The sequence below is a fragment of the Carassius gibelio genome, chromosome A19 (assembly GCF_023724105.1).
Source record: "Carassius gibelio isolate Cgi1373 ecotype wild population from Czech Republic chromosome A19, carGib1.2-hapl.c, whole genome shotgun sequence".
Classification (NCBI taxonomy): domain Eukaryota; kingdom Metazoa; phylum Chordata; class Actinopteri; order Cypriniformes; family Cyprinidae; genus Carassius; species Carassius gibelio.
Genome location: NC_068389.1, coordinates 7,184,477 through 7,209,779, shown reverse-complemented (window position 1 = coordinate 7,209,779; position 25,303 = coordinate 7,184,477). Strand labels below are relative to the sequence as shown.

The window sequence follows — 25,303 nt, the reverse complement described above, 5'->3', positions numbered from 1 at the left end:
TTTTCTAGAAAATTGCAAGCATTCTGGTCTTACAATATAGAAAACAGAGACTTTGAGTTGGATTCCAGTGTTTAATGAAGCCTGGTTCCTGTAGCGTGAGGGAGCTCTGGAGGTGGAGCTGTCACTGTTCCCGATCCTATATATTCATCTGAAGCTGCAGAGCTGGAGATCCTCAGACATCCTCCTCCAGCGCGAATAAACGCCTCCGGACTGAAAGAAATGCACAGTCTTTGAGATTCTCAGCGGTGAACAGATTCAGCACTCCTGTTCCAAACGAGTGAGTACATTACTAAACTTCAGCTTTGTCATTTCTGCCGTGCCTTAATGAAGTACGCTACGTCCCTCCGAAACGTATGCACCATTATTCTGACAGATATGCAGCTGTATTCGTTTGCTGCACTGTAATAAAGAATATTTACTCGTTTATTCATTGTTTCTACTATGTCAAAAGCTAAAAGCACAACTATTTCGTTTGCATGAGCAGTGGAAGATGCTGAATTGCCAACTGTGTTTATCAAGCTTGTTAACCGTGAGGACTCTGCGTGTCGGCTTTAATTCATCGTCTATTAATTAATTTGCTGATTAAGTGCCGACGCAGATCTGTCATTGATTCGGCGCTGTCCGCGATCTAGTGCTGAAATCTCATTCAGCGTTCATTCAACAAGACTCAATCCACAGCAAGTACAGTTTCCTGCCATATAACCACAAAAAAATGCTATTTCTAAAATTTTCAAACGTGAACAAAACAACAACAACCACATAACATACATTCCTATAGATGTAGCATAAGAAGGAACTGCTGGAGTGTATTTTTTGTAGTTTACTAATATACATAAAGTCATACCAGATTTATTTTTCCAACAGGCGACTTAGTATAAGCTAGCAAATAATACGACAAACTTCTGTCGTATGTGAGCTAATGATATTTTATGGTTTTCTGCTGCTTTTGTTCCCATGTTGAGTAAAGCTTATAAACCGGATATTTTTGGTGCGTGATTCCTCCATCTCTCGCGATTTTGAATAGATGGTTTGCTTAGACTCAGTATGTTCAGAGATCGATAGCTGTTTTCGAAGACTGAATTCAGTATTGGTTAGAAAACTTTTGGCTAAAACTAAGGGTGTTGACGGCGTGACTGTGGCAATGTCTCAAAAACTGGCGAGCTGTCTTTTCCTATGCGCCAATGACTCAGTCCTATCGATTGAGCAGACGGTGAATCGCTGGACCTGTTTCAGTGGATGCACTCTTACTATTTCTGACACTTAAAGATTTGGCTGAAGTAGTAATGTAGGAGTGGAATGGTAGGATATGCAACACTGCTTCTCTTCACTTTTGAAAACATGTGACACGCTGGAAGCATAATATAGTGCAGAATATGAACAAGTCACAAACAGTATTGAAGAAAATATATATTTCAATCGGTTTTTATAAAACAATAGAATCTCTAAATACAATCTTTGTAACTTAATCTAAAAAGGTGCATGCTTGTAAGAAACAAATCCATCATGAAGATGTTTTAACTTCTTTCTTGTGGAGTTGAATTTGAAAATACTGAGACAAAAATAAATCAGATCAATTCTTTAAAAAACAAAAAGTTAAAGTCTTTGCACTGAATCCGTACCTTATGGATATGAAACCAGGCCCCCAGCGGATGATGGATTTTATCTATCAGAAACTTCTGAGCCAAGCACGTTTGAAGCATCATGTTAGCATTGGTTCAGCGTTTGATCCGCTAAACTTTCAAACACATAAAAGTTGTGCTGGATACTCTTGTTCACAAAAAAATTGCACATTTGCAGCCGCGCACATATCTATGGTCCTTGATGTTTACTCTGCTGAATATAAACTGACAGATGCATTTGACTGTCTCAGACTGAGATAATGCTTTGCAATAAGTGCTAGTTACAGTGTTTATTCAGATACAACTTGGAAGAAAGGAAGAAAGTTGGTACATTTTGAAAATTAACATTAATGTCAACATTCATTAACATTGATGCTTTAGAAGTATTGTTTTTTTAACCTTTGTGCTGCGTAGACGTAATTTGTGGGTGGGACGGGTGGAACATGTCTCCACCACTTTTTGAAAGTTGTTGAAAAAACATGCAGAAGGCTTCTAACATGTTAAATGTGAGCCAAAATCATCACAATTAAAAGAGCCAAAGACTTAAACTACTTCAGTCTGTGTGCATTGACTTTATTTAATACATGAGTTTCACACTTTGAGTTGAATTACTGAAATAAATTAACTTTTCCTCTACATTCTGTATTAATGACAGCAGGGCAAGTCCAGTTCCAGAATCAAATCTGGGTGAGGGTGCTTTAACCTTAATGCAAATCTATTTTAACCTAGATTTTTGTCCCTTCCATTGCTATGGCACAAGGAGCGCTCCCTTTAAAATGACTAACTAGTTGTCACTGATCTTATGGTAGTCTTATGAAGTTTCATTAAAATCAATGAAACTCTCTACACTACGCAATGAATCTCTTATTTACATCATGTTGCACTTTGCTTGTTGTAATAAGAGACATTTTTTATGTAATATTTAAAACACTTAAACATTTGTGGCTATGCCCCTGATGCAGAGGGACTTCTTTTTTTTTTGGTTAATTGAATGAAATGGTACAAATGATCTGTCATTTGGCTTTGAGTGCTAATAGACAGGATATTCTCCACCATTATATGACAGATGTGATGCGAGTCAGTTCAGCCGTGTGTGTGTGTGTGTGTGTGTGTATGTGTGTATCTGTGCTATTTATGTGCTTTTTGTATTGTCTTTGTTATAAATAAATAGATTTATGTGAGATTTACTGACTTGGAAAGCACCTCTGATGTCAGAAATGCTGGTAGGTGGATCATGGGGTTTGAGACACATCCAGTGTTAGGCATTGCAGAGTGTATTCGTGGGATTGAGTCAGAGCTGCGTGGGTGTGTGTGCAGATCATGCCACATCTCTCTCTCTCTCTCTCTGTGTGTGTGTGTGTGTGTGCATGGACACAAACCACAGCAGGAATGATAGGCTTGACTGAAGGTCAAGAAGGTCCTCTGAGCTTATTTAAGAAAAAGCAATAAATATTCATGTAGCTTTAGGAGGTTGTTTATTTGGAGTGGGGTTTAAATCCACAGTCGCTTCCTTCTTTAATGAACCCTGGGGAATCAACACAGATCTGCATCACAACACTGGTAAACACCACATACTGTGTGTAAAGACTTGCTGTTCAGTGTTATGTAACAAAAATGGCCAAAATATGCATCTAAGATATTTTTTTAAATGATTGTGGGATGATTGGTTTGTAGCACACTGTTGCAAATGTAGCTTGTAGCTTATTCTATGAATGCGAGATTATCTTACTGTTATATGCACTTTCTCAACTATAAAATCATGCATAGAATGTGTGAAATCTTATTAATATCTTGGGACAATTATTGACATAGAACTGGACTTTGACACAAATCATTAAGCTTTGTGTGTTTTGTTTTGTTAAAGAAAACTCAATTTTTTTCACATTGACAAATCCAAGATGACAAATTCTGTTCTTTTTATTGAATAATTTTTCCTGTCGAGTCTTGGTTTTGAATTCTAGAAGATGAATTCTTGTTAAATGGTTAGGTTGACTGGGAGTCACAGCTTAGCTGAGGGTCTCTGTATGTCAGACAGTTACAGAGATCTTAAAGGACGACTCCTTCGTGCAGTGAATTCCTGCTTCTTCATTCTGGATGAAGGTTTATATTCCCACAGTGCAGAACTGAGAGATATAAAACAACTTTGTTCCAGCATCTATTACTTAATTGAACAAGTCGTAGCAATTTTTCAAGAGATGATGTGAATTTGGAGCAGTTTTATCATATATATTTTGCTGTTCACTGTCTTTGTTGTTTGTTAAATGTGTGTCAAGATGTATGAAGTCATACAATGCAAACCAAGTAATAAAGTAATAAAGAAACTTGAACCTGAACCTGTTTTAAAAGGTAAATATTAGCAATGACTTATTGGAGTATATTGCATCTTTTTCTCATATTTGTTTTTCAACACTTCTGGATTTATCCAGGCTCCGGTATAATTTTGTACTATATACAGATATATACAGAGATCCACAATATCAGCATGTTGTCACACTTTATTGGGTAAGTTGTCATAAAAGAACCTGTTAATAAACAGCCTTTTATAGAAAAAAATCCATATAGGAAAAATTCACGAAACAGTTTTACTTTAAAGTACATTTTAAATCGTTATGTTTTAATAACAATCTGTGGTGTTTTAATGACGTGCACTTATTTTGATACATGACTAAAATATAAGTCCTATTTAAGAAGCACTTCAGTTCAGTTAATTGCATTTAGTATACATGTAACTATAATACAATTTTACTGAACTGCAGTAAACAGGAAATTAAATTACATTCAGTTCACACTTAAATCTATAATTTTTTTAAATATATAATTTCCACAATAAGTAGTATTTAAAAGAAGCAAATGTGCAAATGTGTGTAAAATGATACTGAAAATTGTAGTTTTTAATTTTAGTTTTTTTTTATTATTATAATTTAATAGCACATGCTATATTGTCAATCTAACTCTAAAGCCAGGTTCATACACAATGGTAATTCAAAGTTCTTTACATAAAAGAAAGTAAAATAATCATGAAGAAAAATAATAACAAAAATAAAAACAAGCAATTTTAAAACTTTGGAAACTATTTAAAAATTGACTTATTTAAAATTAATTTAAAACAGTTAAAAATAGAAAATGATTTTACATAAAATATACAGTGAATATGTAAAATACAGTGCAATCGGTTTGGACATCGCACAGTGCTCATTCAATAAATGCACAGCTAAACAGATGAGTTTTGAGTCTAGATTTAAATGTGACTAATGTTTTAGCACATCTGATCTCTTCTGGTAGCTGATTCCAACTGCGGGTAGCATAGTAACTAAAGGAGGACTACCCTTGTTTTGTGTGACCCCTTGGTATTTCTAACTGACTCGATCCTAATGATCTGAGTGCTCTGTTAGGTTTATATTCAGTGAACATATCTGCAATATAGTTCGGTCCTAGCTCATTGAGTGATTTATAGACGAGTAAAAGTACTTTAAAATCAATCCTAAATGTAACTGGAAGCCAGTGTAAGGACCTGAGAACTTGTGTGATATGCTCAGATTTTCCGGTTCTAGTCAGAATCCTGGCAGCAGCGTTCTGGATGAGCTGCAGCTGTCTGATCATCTTTTTGGGAATGCAATAATCCATTTTTTTTATCGTTGTTTAACTGAAGAAAGTTCTGGCACATCCAACTATTAATTTCATCAATGCATTGGCAGAGGGAGTCAATGGGGCTGTAGTCATTTGGAGATAAGGCTAGGTAAATCTGGGTATCATCAGCATAGCTGTGATAGGCAATTTGGTTCTTTCTCATTATTTGACTTAGTGGAAGCATATACAGGCTAAACAAGAGCGGTGCAAGAATTGAGCCTTGTGGGACTCCACATGTCATGGACGTCCACTTAGACTTATGCTCTCCTAGACTCACATAATAACCTCTCCCTTCTAAGTATGACCTGAACCATTTGAGTACCATCCCAGAAAGCCAGACCCAGTTTTCCAGTCCCTCTAGTAGTATGTTATGATCGACAGTGTCAAACCCCGCACTGAGATCTAGCAATACCAGCACCGAGTCACAATTTAAGCGAATATCATTTATTATCTTAATGAGTGCTGTCTCTGTGCTGTGATGCGGTCGGAAACCAGATTGAAAATTGTCCAGGTATTCATTTGAGTTTAAGTATTTGTTCAGCTGATTAAAAACTACCTTTTCTATAATTTTGCCTATAAAAGGAAGATTAGATATTGGTCTATAATTGCTCAAAACGGTGTTATCAAGATTGCTCTTTTTCAGGAGGGGCTTAACAACTGCAGTTTTCATGGAGTTTGGAAATGTCCCAAAAAGAAGTGAGGCATTCACCACTTTTAAGAGATCTGCTTTGAAGCAGTCAAGCACACTTTTGAAAAACAATGTGGGAAGTGTGTCAAGATAGCAGGTTGACGATTTTAGGTTCTGCACTATTTCTTCCAAAATTTTTCTATCAATTGCTTCAAAAGTAGACAAATAATTTATTGTATAGCAGCAGAAAGCAGCTAGTCAAACAATAGAATTAAACCGCTGTTTGTCAATTCAAGCTGTAAGGTTATTTGAAATTCAAGAGTGAAAACTCATGAGAACACCACTTAAATTGTTTTGGATATCATGTAGAATAGAAGTGTATCCTAATTAGCATTTTTGCATGCTCGTCGTAAAGGGTTAAAGTTGCGTGTATGGCTGTGATTCGTCTATTCTTTATGTCTGGCTTTATTTTCATTCTGGATTCAAGAGCATAAACTGAGGTTAAGGATTGTGAAAAGTAAACAAGACTCAGAACTCAGAAACGAGGTCTCAGCGTCATTAGACCCGAGGAACACAAGGTTCTCCCAACATGTTTTATTCAGGAAGTGTCACACCAGGACATTTTGAAGCTCTGTTTAGAAATCAAGCTGTTCTGCACATGTTTTCCCCCAACAACACACAACAGACAATAAACACATTCATTGTGACATATTCTGAGGCACCATGCAAAAAAGAACCCTCAGTGATCTGTAAAAGAGCTCAGTGTTTGTGGCAACAGCGCACCACAAGAATACGGCACTAAATGTGAGGACACCTCAGCGCTTTCATAACTCTGTGACCACGATGATCTGAAACAGATGATGCACAGACCAGTTATTATAACTTCTCATATGATACGTCTGCTGTGTGTGTGTGTGTGTGTGTGTGTGTGTGTCTGCTCCATGTGTGGTGAAGTTAATTTAAGGTGACATCAAGCTAAAATTCACACATTAATTTGTACCTTTGTGAATTATATGTAATTATAAGGGTCATTATACAGAATATACTCATATTTCTGTCTACAACTTAATATATTAAAATATTTCTGTAAAACATTATTTAAAAAATTGTAAATCATATTAGTTTTCTCAAAGAAAACTCCTTATCTCGAGTAAAATTGCTTCAATGTTGAGCCTCAAGTGGTTTATGCTTTAATAAAACAAAAAAAGTGACACAAAAGACTGAGAATTTAAAATCAGATCTCTTATATAATAACAACAACAACAATAATAATAAAATATTTCCTGTCCCATTCTTATAATCAGTCATTCAAAACAGAAGATGTTTTTTTCTTTCTTCTCTTTCCTAACAAAATCCAGTTTCTCACTGACATCATCCTCTAGGAAGTGACATCATTTTTGGCGGGAAAACAACAGCACAAGCAACAGTAAGTACAGTATTAGCAATGGTTTTGATGATTTAATATTATAAAGCATTCCTGACCAAATGACAGAAATCGCTATCCCTTTTTAAAATCATTACAAAATCATTCAGCTATAGTTTGCATTTGTATTAAATGCAGTTAGAAATAATTTTATATGAAGAGTTGGTAACACTTTATTTTAAGGTGTCCTTGTTACATGTTATAAAAATTTTTTTGCAACCCTTTTAAGGCTCCATCAAGTTAAAATGAACAACGTTTATTGCCTGTGTTCAAACCCTAACAATAACAGGAACGACCGTGTCTGCTTCTGTCTACAAATCATAAAAGTTTTGCTTGTAAAAAACCAATCTTTATTCATCAGGATTCACCTGCGTTTGAGGTCAGCGACTCGTCTTCCAGTGCACTGCAGTCAGCATGAGCTCGCTGCCATTGTTTAACAGCGGAAAGGTGTATTATTACAAGCAGAAACGTCTCAACCCTAAGAACAGGCCATAAGATCATAAAAGGATTCTGTATCTGAATTTGATTAATTGCATTGAGAAATGCACAATGCTGGCAGATCAGTTGCAGTCTTTGAGTGGGTTCTAGAGGTTTCTGTGATGCACACGCACTACACAACAGCAGGACGCACCAAAGAGATCCCCCTGCAAAACAATGTGTTTGTGTGTCAATAAATCAAATCGATTACTGTCATAGGAACTCTAGAGGAGCTGAATTAATGCGTGATGAGTCTGAATGCAGGTGATGGTCTCTGAGGTACAAGCTATAGGTCAGAAACACACAAGGAGAGAGAAAGTCGACAGTGGTGTGAATATAAAATATGTTTGCTGTCAAAACACTGCTTTCTAATGAGGAGCCTGAAACTGTCAACTATTTTTACCTTCTTACAAGGATTCAGACCAAAATTTAGGGCAGAAATATTTTATTCACAGCCATGGATCTTGACTGGTTTCTTCCTAAAAGTGTTCTACTTGTAGCACCAAAAATATGCTTTCCCCAAATTCAACAACAACCTTTATTCATAAAGCACATTTAACAGAATAAAAATGTTAAGTTTCTTTGAAAACCTCCAACTCCCATTGGACTTTTGAAGCGTGGCAGGTAATGAATCAGATGTGGTTTATTATCAGTAGCTTCTTCTTCTTCTTCTTCTGTGATGGAGGTTTTGCTGGTCAGCGTGGCCCTGTTATTCCCCTCTGGAAAATGCCAGCACTGACGCTCATAATCAATCATGAACTCGAACAGTATCTGTTTTAGAGGACTCTTAAAAGCATGTAATGGCCTGGGCATTAGACGCACACATTCAAAACAGTGCTCAATGAACTTGATTAATTAAGAAAACATTTCCACTCAATTAATTGGGGTCCATACGACAAGAATAAAACAAGTCCATTTAAACAAATGATGTTTTGTTGAACCAACTTAATAGATCCAATTAAGTCCCATTTAATATAATAAGAGATTATTAGTTAGAATAAGCTAGATAATAACTATAGCTAAACTATGTTAAAATCAAAGTTCCTCCTCAATGTTAATCACAAAAACAACTGAAGCACTTTTAAATCATTAATACTGAAAAACAAAATAAAATTACGCTCAATTTCAGCACAGTGCAAAGCATGCTGGGAACTAGACCCACTAGTCATGTGGAAATGATTCTAATGGGAGTGATAGGCTTTTCTTTCATCTACTGATGGCGCATTTTTAGAAAAACAATAACAACATGAAATCCTTTGAAATCAAATCAAATCTCGATATTAAAGTGTTTGCACTAGGCTAGAATCGATCGCAGATTTTCTCTTCTGACACCAGGGACCTGAAAGGATTTAGCGATTTTTATTAGATTTCACCTGACATTGTTGTATAAGTTTGCAAATGAAATATTCCCACAGACACATTATATATCCACAGTGGTTCTTTGTGTAATGTTGCTGGCCACTTATACAGTCCTCCGCCTCGATATGTACCTCGTCCATCAGATGAGAATAAAATCTGTATTATACACTCTCAAGGTAAAAAAACTGTCACTGGAGCAGTACCTTTTCATTTTATACCATTTAGGTACTAATATGTACCTTTAATGCACTTTAGGGATACATAAGAAACCTTTTGAAAAGGTACTGATCCAGTGACAGCTTTTGTACCTTTTTTCTCTGAGAATATGAGGCTAAGCTTTCAATTATTTGGTCGTCAAGTATGACATGCTCCAGGACCAATATAAAGGGTACTTCATGGATAAACTAACAGGTTTTACTTGTTCAAATCACAGTCATTATGTCAGACATGCATTTCATTTGATGTTTGATATAGTCTCATTAAAATGAAGAGACTATACCACAAACAATGAAGATGCTAAAAGACGTACCGAGTGAAATCAGTGCTGAACTGAACGCTGTTGCTGTCTCACGCTCACTCAAGTTCACTCAAGTTTAATGACGGTGGGAGCGTGAGTCACCACTGCAGTGCATTTCGTAAAAGACCTTACTTAAAGGACTTTTCCACAGTTATAACACTGTTTCCATATTCCTTCAGTCACTGCATTGTTGTGTGTCTTCTATGATGTGTGCATCCTCATGTGTAGTATCCCTTTTAAATGTAAACTATGGCATTCATGCTCAAGTCTCATGATCTTTAATGATCCTTTGTCTTTAAGTCTTATTAATGCCTTAAACAATTGAAAAAGTGCATAAATTGTGCACTTTTAATGTATCTTAAAATTATATATATATAAAAAAATATGATTACAGATAACAAAATTAATTAAATAAAAGGCCCCTAAGGTAATTTTTCATAACTGTTTCTTAACACACTGAAATACATTATAATAATATCAAATTAAGTTTTACTTTAAAGTGCATTTTAAACCATTGTTTTAAAGGTGCCATCTGTAATGTTTGGCAAAAAAAAATCAAATCATTCCATACCAGATGGGGACAGTATGCCTCAATAAAGTGAATTGGTCTACTCTAGAGTAACAAACGAGAAACGGCATATTCTCTATGCTCCGCCCCTACTTTCACAACAACACTACAGCCATAGCCGAAGCCTAACTGTGCATTCACACCGCCGGCGTCGAGAGCGTCAAAAATCGCTCTTGCCGCTCTGCTCACGACGCTGCAGATAGATTCGTGAGCGCTCAGATGCTCTAAAGTAGATTGAATGCTTATTTTGTATTTATGCAAACAAGCTTGTTGATCTCGTGCAGACTAACCACAAGGAGTTATAAGTTAACCTCATTAAAAATTAATGTGGACGAAATATTAGGATCCTTTACTTAAAAAGAACAATCTCAGACACCTTGGTCCACGTATCATTTTTTATTAATTTTTTTATGTCCCTGTAGGCAAACAGGGACACATCATAGATTAATACAAACGCTAAACAGCAATAATCAACCTGTCCTTTATTCTGCTTGAGAACTAATGTGCCAACTCTCAAGCATTCACCGTGAGACACACGCAATTGACTCTTTTCACACGCTTTCACGCCACACATCAATTTTTTCACGCACAGAAAAACCACGAAGCAAAGAGGACACGGAGACCAACAGACTAGACAGAGCAGGTTAGTTATGATACATAGGGCTGTGCAAAAAATCGAATGCGATTTTCATGCACCTCTCATTAGTAAAGACGCTCCTGTAATTAGTAGTATATCTCCAGCCTGTGCGTTCAGATCAGGGTTGCCAGGTTTTCACAACAAATCCTGCCCAGTTGCTTCTTAAAACTAGTCCAAAACTAGCCCAATCGCGTTTCCGGGAGGTTCCCCGATAAAAATTGCTTCCCGGGGTTAAAATATAAATTTTTGGGAAGGGTTTCCCTGGTAAAATTAGCATTTTAGGGGCTAAATATCACGTTATTGGTATTGGGATTGCTTCAAACCGCGGACATGAAAAACAACCGCAGACTTGGCAACACTGGTTCAGGTGGAGCGGCAGTAACTGCACAGAGCCTTAGTCTACTGACAACTAACACAAAATCGCTTTCAAAATCGACAAAAAAACGCCTGCGATTTTAACATCGATGTTGTGTAGATTGTCAGTGAATTACGGCTCCGTGTAGTAAATGCCAACCAGTGTTGGCAAGTCTGTGGTGGCTGTTTTTCATGTCCGCTGGTCACAGCGACCCCAATACAAATAACGTGATATTTAGCCCCTAAAATGCGAATTATACCAAGGCAACCCCGCTAAAAAACCTATATTTTAACCCCGGGAAGGAATGTTTTATCGGGGAACCTTCTGGAAGCGAGATTGGGCTAGTAATGAGAAGCAACTGGGCAGGATTTGTTGTGAAAACCTGGCAATCCTGATCTGAACACATGTGCTGAGATATACTCCTAATTACAGGAGCGTCTTTACTGATGAGATGTACATGAGTAAAGACATGCACAGCCCTATATAATAAAATGGGTAACGTTAAGTTATAGCTAGCTAATTATCAAACGCAGCTACGGTTAGCCATCGCTAACATTAGCACGTTTATCGAACAGCCTTCGATACTTTTCTATGTTATAACTTCCCGAAAACAAATACACAAACATATAAAACAAACTTTTAGCGAAATACTAACAGCATCTAACTTGCAAGTTCGGAGTCGAACCTCATTTCTTTCAGGTCCATCAGTTGTCTCCAGCGATTAAAAGCAGTGCCGATGTTTACTCTGGTATTCTTATCGGATTTGATTTGTGATTCCGAGCGAGGTTGTTTCCCTGTAGCGGGTGTTGGTCTCTTGCCAAGGGCTTCAGCTATCCTTCCGCTCTCTTCTCTGAACTGAAAGTAGTGGGCTGTACTTTCCACACGATTGACATCAGGTCCAGGTACGCCCTGTGAGTTATTCATGTATTCGTTGCAGGTTGGCTGGTGGTTATGTTGCCCGCATACCGCCTCTCACGGCCGAAACTGGTATTATGACACCTGTCGGGCCGGGGCTAGAAATGCTAATGCTAATTAAGGTTGATATCTCTGCAGCACTATAACTTGAAATTTTTTTAATGACATCATCGCCCTTATTTCTTCTCATTCTTTTGATGCGTGTAGGTCATGTTATGGATATTTTTACCTCAATTTCTGCATATGGCACCTTTAATAATCTTTTGTCTTGTTTAAGGAAGCACACTTATTTTGATGTGTCGACTAACATACTAATTTGTATTATATTTAATATAGTTAATATACACAATAAATTGTGCCTTCATCATTACAAATGTGTAATAATGAAAATGTATATTTTTTTAAATACATGACATAGCCTACAGGTTTCAATAGAAATCACATAAAAGCATATTCAGCAGTAACTGCGACCACATTTAAACCATAATATACGCTTTCATTAAAAAGTAGATAACATATTATTTTGAACACATTTAAAATGCGTTGGAATTATACAAATTATGTTGCAAATTAAAAGTCTTTATTGATGGAATACAAGGCTCATTCACTCATAAACTGAACTAGTCCATGCTGAAATATGCTGTAGGAAATCGAAAGACTGTAACTCAACATATTTTGTCATTTCTGTGATTCTGTTTGACAGATCCGACGCTCAACACGTATTAAATACTGCTCTCCTGCCATCAGCTGTCAATACAGTCCTTTGATTTGGTTGTGAGTCTGTGTACTTCTTACTTTCTTGTGTCTATGTTCTGTCACACAGTGACTCATTTACTGTAGAGTCATCAGCATACAGATACACACGACTGAGCAAAATCCTTCTGACGTACACTTTCAGACAGAGGATCCTTTATCCAGAGACCTGAGCGATGCTCACCAGTAGCCACAATTAATCTCCTCTTTCACAGGAAAAGTAATTCACTACTTGCAGGGCTGTTTTTGATGAACAATGGGCTTGTTTCAAGACTGTACTGGCCATCTGTCACAGAACAGATGATCATATGCTTTTGAGGATGTGCGTAGTGCTTAGATTTCATGTCGTGCAGTAGCTGGAAGACCTTGAGGCGTGATCATGTTTTTTTTTTTTTTTACCTTTTAAAGAACTGTCTCAAAGATTAAAGAGAGAGAGATGATGATGAATTAGTGGCAGAGAAGAACTCATAAGAGTAATTAGGTATCGTCTGCATCTGTGTGTGATCAAAGGCTTGTCCTCGGGTTGTGGGCGACATCCAGGAAAGCTAGAAAATAACACCTTTATTCACTTTTTTCTTTTAAGAAATGTCACACAGTGGAGCTTCTATAACTAGACACATGCATGCAGTTTGGTTTTCATCTTTGTGATCTTTATGCTCTTTAGTGAGGTATACTAAGGTGAGCTTCAGTGCTACTATGAATTATATTCAGAGGGTTTGCAAAAAAATAAATAATAATACAAATAAATCTGACCCTTTAGTATAGTGGGATAGAGGAAGGTGCCCTCCTGAATAACGGTGTGCATTAATACTAACATGTAACGTATTTAGAGATGAGTTTAGCATGTGACAAATTAGTTGATGAGGCATCAATATATTAAATGGGGAAATATTACACAATGTAGTTGATATACCACATGAAAATCATTAATTCCTTACCCATGACAGGGGTCCACTTTACCCAAGACATCCTCCACTTTAAAAGTATCTCAGCTGTCATGCTGTTCAAACACTTTAATTACTTTATTTATTCAGTGAAGCCATTTATAACTTTACAAAAGATTTCTATTTCAAATAAACGTTGTTGGTTTGAACTATCCGTTCATCAAAGAATGAAAAAACACTACATTTTTACAAAAATTAGACGCAGCACAACTGTTTTTAAGATTGATAATAATGAAAATGTTTCTTGTGCAGCAAATCAACATATTAGAATAGTTTCTGGAGGATCATGTGACACCGAAGCATGAGGAATAATGCTGAAAATACAGGAATAAAACACAATTTATAATATATTACAATAAACAGCTATTTTAAATTATAATAATATTTTAAAACATTACTGTGCTTGAACAAATAAAAGAAGACTTGCAGCATAAGAGACTTCTTTCATAAACATAAAACAAATCTCACCAACCCCGAAATTGTAATGACAAATAATCTATATAACTTAAATATTTATGCATTCCGTCAATTTAGATCAAATAAAAGAAAAGAAAAGATGAACTCAAATCAAGCATAGATGAATAGGACGCACTAAATTGTCCGTAGGTGAATGGATGAATTATAACAATTATAAATTCCATTAAATTATATACCTGTGTATATTTAATTGAAGGGATTTCATAATAACAATAATATTTCGCAATGAAGGATTCCTCTGTGGGTTATGATGGATAATTAAGGATAATCGTAAACAATGAAAGCACCAGACACAACACAGCGCTGGTTGCTTTCTGGTTCAAGGGAACTTTCTGTTTCAACTCACTCTGCACTCTTTTTGCTACACACATAAATGATTTCTCAAATCAGGAGGCTTTTCTTAGAAAAGTGAGCCATTACTTTTCAAAGTGATCAGATTATCATTTTTTTCGTTGAAATGGTTCAACGGGGAAAAAGTCCCATAGACTTTCACCGATAAAAGGTTTCAAGGCATATCTAGAATATCAGAGAATGGATGCTTTTCACTTGAACCTGCAAGCAATCACCTAGCAACCACTCAGAACACCCTAGCAACCGAACAGCAATGCCCTGTTACCCTACCATTCTGGATGCAAGCTTCGCATGAGCGAGCACCACTCACAAATAAAACACAAATAGATTCCAAAAGGGTTTTCACAGTGATTCTCCAGCCATGCTCACTGGAAGCACTTGACTCTACTCAAAACTCAAAAAAGGTAAAAAAAGAACGTACCTATGCGTACAAATCGCTGCTGTTCCCAGATGAAATGATCTTTAGAGGCAGTAAAATTCAGACAACTTGTATTCCTTTGCACACAAAGTACGATGTAGCAAATTTCAGGGACTCTGAATCTTGAGCAACAAACACAGACAATCACTTGTGAGTATAAGGAATTTAACATGAAACTACACCCAGAGGTGGGTAGTAACGAGTTACATTTACTTCGTTACATTTACTTGAGTAATTTTTCGGGGTAACGAATACTTTTCGGAGTATATTTAAAGATGGGTACTTTATACTCTTACTTGAGTACATTTTTTGGGAAAAATCTGTACTTTTACTTCGTTACTGTGGGCGACGCCCCTCTCGTTACTTTATCTTAATGCAATAAATGCTTCAGTTTATTCCAAACGCGCCGTCTACTTTTCTCTGGACAATGAGCGATGCCCATTCGCGAATGATTCATTCTTTTGAGTCAACTCTGTTCAAAGGCTTGATCAAACCAATTGGCAAACGAGTGAATTGGTTCATGAATCAGTTTGATTGAGTCGTTCAGTTCCATGCTGCACGCGCTGAGCTCTGAAGCGGTTCACTCAGAGTTATAACGTTTAAGAATACCAGCAGCGTTGAAAGCGGGGCTATGGAACTGCACTGAATTGAAAGCTAATCTGCAAAGGCTATTATTTGCTTGAGATGGAGATCCTTATTAGATGAACGCGTGTGCTGTCTACTGTTTAACAGGTAATAACTTGGGCTACATTCGATTACAGTACACGATACCACTGTGACATTAGTTTGTTGTATGTGTGTGGCTTATAACAGGTTGAATGCAGCTTCCAAAAGACAAAGAATAGCCGATTAAGATTTTATTAATTTTAATACAATCACACCAGTGCGAGTACGTTCAGCAAGTCATATCATCAGCTGCTAAATTTAGATCTGTGATAGCTTGCTGGCGCTGAGCCAGAGACAGACGCGTTTTTACAGCGCTGCACATTATAACCAATCACACACGGTTCTGTTGAGCTTTTGAATGCAATGGCCAATCAGAGGTGTTCCGATTAGTCATCGCTGAAATGTCGGTGCTTCCTTCACTCGCTCACTTACTGAATACCTCTTTCTGGCGAATTCTCTCGTCAGAAACAACAAAGTGCAGATGTGTGTACGAATCTATAATTAAGATATTGATTTCACAGTGTTAACAGTTTCAGTGATTTTAATGGTAGTTTCTGAGAGTGAATGAAATCTAGACTGTCAGTGAAAATTATGTTTAATAATGTAAATGTTATTTGCTCTCTTTCTGAACAATGAAAGATTAGTAGCAATATTTATATCACATTAACTTTCAATGTTAAATTCACATTTAAAATAAAGTCAGTCGTATTAAAAATATGTTATGGCATGACACCTATATTTGTTACTTAAATAAACAGACAGGGTTTTATAATAAATTACATAAATTGGATTAAAGGCTGATGAAATATATACATTTATACACACATACATACATTACATACATTTTTTGTCTATATATCTATATAAAAAAAGGCTCCGTATATATGACCCAAAGTAACTAGTAACTAACTACTTGAGTAGATTTTTTATCCGATACTCTTTTACTCTTACTCAAGTAACTATTCAAGACTAGTACTTTTACTTTTACTTGAGTAAATATTTCTAGAATTACTTTTACTTTTACTTGAGTAAAGTTTTTGGGTACTCTACCCACCTCTGACTACACCTAACAGACAACTAAACTAAGCAAACGTACATATAGAAAGAAGGGAAGAAAGGAGGGAGAGAGAGAGAGAGAGAGAGAGAGAGAGAGTTTTGTAGAGGGTCTGTCTCAAAAGGTTTGAGAGGGAGTATCTCTCTTTGTCTCCATTTATGTACCTGAACAACATAATGAAAATGCAACAACACATCCCTGAACCAATGTAATAAAATACAGCAATACGTGCCTGTACCAACCTAATAAAAAAGTGGCCACGATTACATATTGAAGGCATGTTTTGGCACCACTCACTGGACATATCACTCTGAAACAGCTATGAAATGTGCAGTAAAGCACATGACATCTGTGTTGCAGAAAAGTTGTCACAAGCACGTATTTTCAATGAGTCTGGATTGGTGATTTCATAGAACCACCATGTTTGGTTCCCCAAAGAATCTTTCATTGAACTGTTCTCAAAATAGCCCATTTGTTCTTAGTGTGAATAACAATTGCATTGTCTGAAGAACCTTTGTCCACTTTTCAATAGAATTGTTCTTCAAGGAACCATCAATTGCAAAATTTTTTTTTAAAAGATACCCTTCCTAGTTTAAACATGATCTGTTTCATTTTGTGCAGGATAAAGATGCCCTGCTCACTGACACAGTGACTTCAAGAAAAGCCTACAACATTCCCACTGAATCCCTCATCCACGATGAACACTTCCGAGGCCACCCTGTCACTTTGGGCCATCAGTGCCAACTCCAGCCCCGTCTTGGATCTCCTCAACGCCACCGAGACCCCGTCCCACGCCAAGCCTAAAGCATGCGAGCAGCTCAACATCGCCACAGAGGTGTTCCTCATCCTTGGCATCATCAGTCTCCTCGAGAACATCCTGGTCATCTGCGCCATAGTGAAAAACAAAAACCTCCACTCGCCCATGTACTTCTTCGTCTGCAGCCTGGCCGTGGCCGACATGCTGGTGAGCGTCTCCAACGCTTGGGAGACCATCGTCATCTACTTACTCACCAACCGCCAGCTGGTGGTGGAGGACCATTTCATCAGACAGATGGACAACGTTTTTGACTCTATGATCTGCATCTCTGTGGTGGCATCCATGTGTAGTCTTCTAGCCATAGCCGTTGATCGCTACGTCACCATTTTTTACGCTTTACGATATCACAACATCATGACGGTGCGGCGGGCTGCGCTCATCATCGGTGGAATCTGGACCTTCTGCACCAGCTGTGGAATAGTCTTCATTATCTATTCTGACAACACGTCTGTCATTGTGTGCTTGGTCTCCATGTTCTTCATCATGCTTGCGCTCATGGCCTCCCTCTACAGCCACATGTTCATGCTGGCGCGATCTCACGTCAAACGCATCGCCGCCCTGCCGGGCTACAACTCCATCCACCAGAGAGCCAGCATGAAGGCGGCTGTCACCCTGACCATCCTTCTGGGCATCTTCATCGTCTGCTGGGCTCCGTTCTTTCTCCACCTCATCCTCATGATCTCCTGTCCCAGAAACCTCTACTGCATGTGCTTCATGTCGCACTTCAACATGTACCTCATCCTCATCATGTGTAACTCAGTCATCGACCCTCTCATTTACGCCTTCAGGAGTCAGGAGATGCGGAAAACGCTGAAGGAAATCATCTGCTGCTACAGCCTGAGGAACGTCTTTGGAATGTCCAGGTAGTTTCAAACCCCGAAAAACGAGAGATGGATTATCATATCACAAGAATTAAAAAAGTTTGAGAGGAATGTCTCAACCCTTGATTTTGAAAGCATGATTTTTGTGATGATATCAAGCAAACGCTCTCAAACTTGCAGAACGCTGGGCCGTCAATCAAAAGCTCTTCAATGCACAAGGATGCCTAATGAGATAACTGTTGATAATAAATGTAAATATTGTTGCAGAATTAAGGAGGTCTTATAAGTATGGAAAATAAAATCCTCAACAGACAATGTGATTTAATATCACAATCTCCAGACACACGCAGGAGCCTTCAATCAAAGCCTGTGGGAAAAACAAGTGCAATCATTTGTCAGAATAATCATGCAAAACACAGCCTGATGTAAAGCTGTGTAGGTAAGATGACACTGTATTATAGCATGCAACTCACATTGCTGTTCTCTGTGGTTGCCAAAGAAAGTGAGAAAGTATGAGCTACCGAATCAGATGAAATTCAATACCAGCAGTTAATATACAATATATACACAAATCACAAGACAGAACATATGAAGTACACTTAAAGAAAAGAATCTTAAGATTTGAAGGCCTATCATATCACTAACAATTTTCTAACAGTCTGTGAAGGCATCAGGAGTTTTGTAATAGTGCCTGTATAATAATGTGTGTATTTATGTAGCTGCAAAAACAAACTAGACATATATTGATATTAAAAAAAGCCTTATTATTCTGTGCAACCACAAAAATAAAAAGCTAAACAAAACAACGTTAGTATTTCTGACATTCTGAAGCACTTATGGATATGCTGACAATTTACATATTATTATCCTAAGCACGAATATGTACTTGAAGTTGGGGGTCTGCAGTTATTCTCATTCTGTGTATTTGCCACTGACCCTTCAAATGTAATGACATTCATTTCTTTGGCTTTAAAAAATAAAAACTTTTTCATAGATGTCTGTTTGCTGTAAAGTTTGAGGGTGAGAATCAGTGTCCCTGGTGTTTGTCATTATGCTGCTTACTGTCTACAGCTACTGAATAAGTACATCTGTAAAGATGGAGGTAAAAGCAAATGTTTTGTTGTTTGTCACTGTTTCTGCATTCAGTCAGTAACTCAGTGACCTTTCAAGATAAAGTCTAATAACCACAGATAAAACGAGGACTAAATTACACACAGGACTCCATCTATTAATCCATGTGTAATTCTTATAAACCATGTTCAGATAGACTACATGCACCTGTTTTTTTTTTACCTGGTTGACCAAATGCAATTATATTGCTATATTCAGGAGACTTGGGCTAGTTGTCACACTCAGTGCTGCAGTGAATATTTCCCTGGGGGGCATTTTTAATATTAAATTCCTACACTCGCAGAGAAAAAGGTACAAAAGCTGTCACTAGGGTGGTATAAAGATGCTCCCTTTAAGCATAAACAAGGTACCAAGGTGAACATTTTGAAAAGGGTACTACTGTGTGTCAGTGAAAGCTTTTGTAGCTTTTTTATTTTGTGTATTAAGAAACTGCAGGAATGTCATTTACTGTATGAATGTTTTGAACTGGATTTTATAGAGATTTGCAGAAAACAGTCTATAAAAGGCTTTTGACTCAGAACAATAAGTTAATAAGATATGTGATAGCTAGCCCTGTCTTATCCAACAGCCTACAAAAGGTACATTCGATTTCATATGCGAGGCTGTCCTTGCTATGTACATTCTATGAAATGTTTTATATAGAAGTTACAGTTTGTTTCCTGTAGTAGATGATCCTTGTCACTTCTGTTGAAGTCAGAATTTAAAGGTGTAAGTATTTAGTCTCTGGTGTTGCTCGGACTGTGTAAATATGCTCAGTTTGGCTGTTCGTCAGCTTGATTTTTTCCCCCTTGACTTTGGTTCAGTCTCTGACTTTGTGAAATGCCATCGCTTCTTAAATGGGCTCATGATGGTTATCATAGAATGTGCCTTAACTGTTTTTTTGTGCTGTCAAAACGACCTGCAGTCTGTCTGATCTGTCCTTGGTTTCTCTGTGGTTCATTTATACTGCTCAGGTCTGTTGGCTCTCCATGAAGAATCAATGACAATCTACCTAAACCCCTCACTGTTTCACTGAAAACCGCTTGAATCCAATTCCACAAAAAAAAAAAAAAAAAAAAAAAACTATTTGCTCGAGTGATTGCAAATACAATTATCAGACAAATTACTTTACTATAATATGAATAACAAAAAATAATAAATACATAAAAAATCCAGACCAGTGTCAATCACAAAAAAAACTAAACAATATATATATTTGTATTGGGTGAAACAGCTGGTAATTCATTTGGATTTGAGTGAACAGCAGTTTTTCTCCTCACACTGTGATAAATGCTCTGTGCGTCTGTGTTAATGTTGTGCAATATCTTATTTTCATGTATTTGGTTGCATGTATAATTAAAATATAAAAATGAAGCACATTCTGGTGTCCATTTTTCATTGTTACATGTCTCCAAACCTTTTTATGCATCATTATACAAAATGGATATATTTGAAAATCTTATTATATTATATAATCATGTTTTCCTATTAGTATCAAAAGTTTTAATGTATCATTCTAAATTGAGAAAATGTCCTTCTGGCTTTGAGAGATTGCACTGATTTCGGCATGTACTGAATTATCTTACTATGGCTTTGGCTTTAGTTCACTGCAAAACAGTTTTTTTTTTTTTTTAATTTTATTTTTAGGACTGACTGATCCAACTGGCAGTTTATAAATTATGAAAATTGATGTCTTTGTTTAGACATTAATATCCTGTAATTACATTCCTTGCTTTAGAAATTAATGCAACCCCCCCCCACCCCGCACAAGTCAACAAATAAAATATAATAAAAATAAAATCTGCCAACATCTCCTCACCCTCAAGTTGTTTCTTACATGTTTGGATTTCTTCTGCTTAACAAAGATGAGATTTTGAAGAATGTGCATAACCAAACAGTCGACTGTAACCATTGACATCTAAAATATGGGGGAAAAATACTACGGAAGTCAATGGGAACTGTTTGGTTAACATCATTACTAAAAATATCTCCTTTTGTATTCAACAGAAGAAAGAAACTAGTAACAATTAATTTTAAGGACCTATTCTCGCTATAAATTAGTTGTTTATTATTAGCATGCTTATTACTAGCATATTGGCGGTGTATTAATAATTATAAAGCATATATTAATGTCTTAATCTGCATGACCATATTCTAGATCCCTTTGACCACCTCGTAGTACGTTACTACCTAACTATCAATAAGCAGCAAATTAGGAGTTTCTTCAGGGAAAACTTGTAGTTAATAGTGAATATGTGTTCCCTATTCTAAAGTTTTGGCAAAAAAAAAATGGATAGGGGTTCGGAAGAACATGAGGGTGAGTAAATAATGACAGAATTTTCATTTTTAAGTAAACTGTCCCTTTAAATGCCATGCATAAAATTCCAAAAGACTTCTACTTGATAGACAGATATATTCACATTATGATGCATCATTAACTTTGCTCATTGCTTAAAAAAACACTAGGGCTTTACGTTCTACAGAAATGTCGTTCTAGGTTATTTCATTATGGGGCTTACAGACTCATGCTGGTACAATAATAAAGCCATGAAATGAATTGATTAATCATATTCCATTCATGGAGATGAAATGATAATAAGAGGAAAGAGACTTTCATGATAAAAGAGGCAGTGTAAAGTGGAGCCAGAGGAAATTGACAGTCACTCTGGGAAAGAAATTAATAAAAAAATGTTCCCTTTAGAACGGTCTCTCCCACTGCGTTAATCACTCTGTAGGGAAACACTGATGCTGTTGCCTGATTTAATCACATTCACAATGGTTTGATTAGAAGTTGATTTTAGAAGTGAAAGTGACGTGACATTCAGCCAAGTATGGTGACCCATACTCTGAATTTGTGCTCTTCATTTAACCCATCCGAAGTGCACACACACAGAGCAGTGATCGAACACACACACACACACACACGGAGCAGTGGGCAGCCATTTATGCTGCAGCGCCCGGGGAGCAGTTGGGGGTTCGATGCCTTGCTCAAGGGCACCTAAGTCATGGTATTGAAGGTGGACAGAGCACTGTACATGCACACCACCCACAATTGAATTACCTTGACGGTTGGCTGGTTTTGTGAAATCATTGCTCATAAGTCACTGCTGCTCAGCCACCTGGAGCGGATTGGGTTGAAAATCTATTTAGCCAAGAGCTCTTTGTCTCTCAGCCAATGAGTAGTCTTTCTGGGGACAGTTATCGATTCTGCCCAAATGTGGGAATGGATTATGCCAGTATGCTCCCTGATAGTTCAGCAGCTAGTGGTGTCATTCATGCTGCTCAGGGCTTTCCAGATGATGCTCAACCTCATGTCAGTCAATTCCTCTGTGATTCCTCTGGACCTGCTTCACATGTGGCCGCTCCAGTATTGTCTCAAAGCCCATGTACCGTCCCACACTTTGCATATGGGACATTTTCATCTTAGGGTAACAAATGTCAAATGGTTGCACTCTGTGAGCTTCTGTGCTACCTGTTACTATTACCACAACACAACTTGGAATACAAATGAACCGTTTCTCGTACCATGCCACATTGGGCAGCCTTTGGGTGTAATTTTCAGTCATAGGACAACAAGAGAAGTGATATAAGTCTTCACCGCTTTCCTAGCAAAAAGAAAAGGAGAAAAAATCGGAAGATGTCTGTGGATAAAACAAAACTCCCTAAAGACCCATGTCTCTGTTCTTGCCACTTTAGCCCTGATGCCTTTGAGGCTTTTAGTAAACCACAGCTAATGAAAGAGCTTACAGGTGGCGATGGATATAAGCGTATAGGCTTAAACCAAATGGCGTACCATTGATTTTTTTCCCCCATAAGGAGTCTAAATGCCCCCTCGGATATCAAGTGAAATCCACACTGAGAAACGACTGAGACAAGAAATGCTAGATGCTATACTGGGATGATGTGAACATGATGCTGCAGCCACTGAAGGAGAAAGTCCGAGCTTATTCGAGGAGGAACCGAACAGTTTGTCAGATTCACTGCAGTCAATGAGTGTACAGTGTTCTTCAGTTATGAATAATGCAACAACGCAGATGGATGTGGACAAATGAGGTTCAGTAACCCAGCAAACACTATTAAAGGGTTAGTTCACCCAAAAATGAAAATTATGTGATTAATAACCCTCATGTCGTTCCAAACCAGTAAGACCTCCGTTTTATCTTCGGAACACAGTTTAAGATATTTTAGATTTAGTCCGAGAGCTCTCAGTTCCTCCATTGAAACGGGTTAGTTAGAATTTTTTGAAGCATCGGAAATACATTTTGGTCCAAAAATAGCAAAAACCAGGACTTTATTCAGCATTGTCTTCTCTTCCGTGTCTGTTGTGAGAGAGTTCACTGCAGTTTGTGATATCTGGTTCGCGAACGAATCATTTGATGTAACCGGATCTTTTTGAAACAGTTCACCAAATCGAACTGAATCATTTGAAACGGTTCACGTCTCCAATACGCATTAATCCACTAATGACTTAAGATGTTCACTTTTTTAATGTGGCTGACACTCCCTCTGAGTTAAAACAAACCAATATCCCGGAGTAATTCATGTACTCAAACAGTACACTGACTGAACTGATGTGAAGAGAGAACTGAAGATGAACACAGAGCCGAGGCAGATAATGACTCGTTCATGAGTCAAGAACTGTTTCTGTCGGACACGTTTGATTCGAGAACCGAGGAGCTGATGATACTGCGCATGTGTGATTCAGTGTGAAGCAGACCGACACACAGTGCGTCTGAACCGAACTGATTCTTTTGGTAATTGATTCTGTGCTAGTGTTATGAGCGTGGGTAAACCGAAGGCTTGAATCAAGGGCAATCATCGCAAATGATAAAAATGATCTGGCTCGGCTCGGTGTTCATCTCTCTCTTCACAGCAGTTCAGTCAGTGTACTGTTTGAGTAAATGAATTACTCCGTGATATTGGTTTGTTTATACTCAGATGGAGTGTCAGAGTCATTAATTAAATAATTTTCCTTTTTGGGTGAACTGTCCCTTTAATTTGAACCCTGGTGTGTATGCGGCAAAAGGAGTGTCAAAAAAACTGGCCATTGTAGCTAAGAGTGGACGCGGATGCCATCCATTGTTCACCATTTATGGTGGATTGCCAAAACCTGTGAGAGTAATGCTGAGGTGCTGTAGGAGAAGTGGTGTCAGTAATACAACATGTTACCAACCAGCATGACTGGCCAGGCAACAGGCATTACCATAAATGTGCTCATGAGCCCCTTAATGAACTGAGCTAGAGCATAAAGCTTTGGTTAAGTCCAAAATCTGAAGCCCACAAAGCACTGTTGAGGACTGTTAAAGACAATGATTTTTGAAAGACCTGGACCACCTGACCAAGTGCATCCACACTACAACACTATAGAGGTGTATTTAGTTATAATCAGTGTTACAGAAGTTGCATCTAAAAATAATTTGGTATAATTTTTCACATACAATTTCCTATTTTTAAATATTTATTTCAGGTGTAAGTCTCCCTGTTCCTCAAATACCTTCCAAAAAGAACATATTTTGGATATGATGCTTGCTGCTCTGGATCATAACAAAAATATGAATCTAATCATACAGACATGCATCAGGTACAGACTAAGGCAAACACAGAATGTTATGAATACAAAAATATCCTTCAGGTCTTCTACATAAATGATAAAGTGTTGTAGACAAAAGCATGCACAAAATAATAAAATCCAGATTATTAGGTGACATTTCATTTATTTTAATAATGTTGATCAGAAAAATACAAATTACCAACTTATTCCATGACA

General features: G+C 37.3%; 1 protein-coding gene across 1 annotated transcript; it reads left to right on the top strand.

Moving 5' to 3' along the window:
* The first annotated feature begins 180 nt into the window (after positions 1 to 180).
* Positions 181 to 20,698, top strand: LOC127935341 (melanocortin receptor 5-like). The gene is made up of 2 exons (XM_052533131.1): positions 181 to 277; positions 17,410 to 20,698. Exon 2 carries the CDS (start codon positions 17,486 to 17,488, stop codon positions 18,470 to 18,472), a length of 987 nt encoding a protein of 328 aa, XP_052389091.1. The 5' UTR covers positions 181 to 277; positions 17,410 to 17,485; the 3' UTR covers positions 18,473 to 20,698.
* Positions 20,699 to 25,303: the final 4,605 nt, after the last annotated feature.

Excerpts from the sequence above, each read along its gene's own strand:
- LOC127935341 (XM_052533131.1), top strand. The coding sequence starts at position 17,486 with ATGAACACTTCCGAGGCCACCCTGTCACTTTGGGCCATCAGTGCCAAC.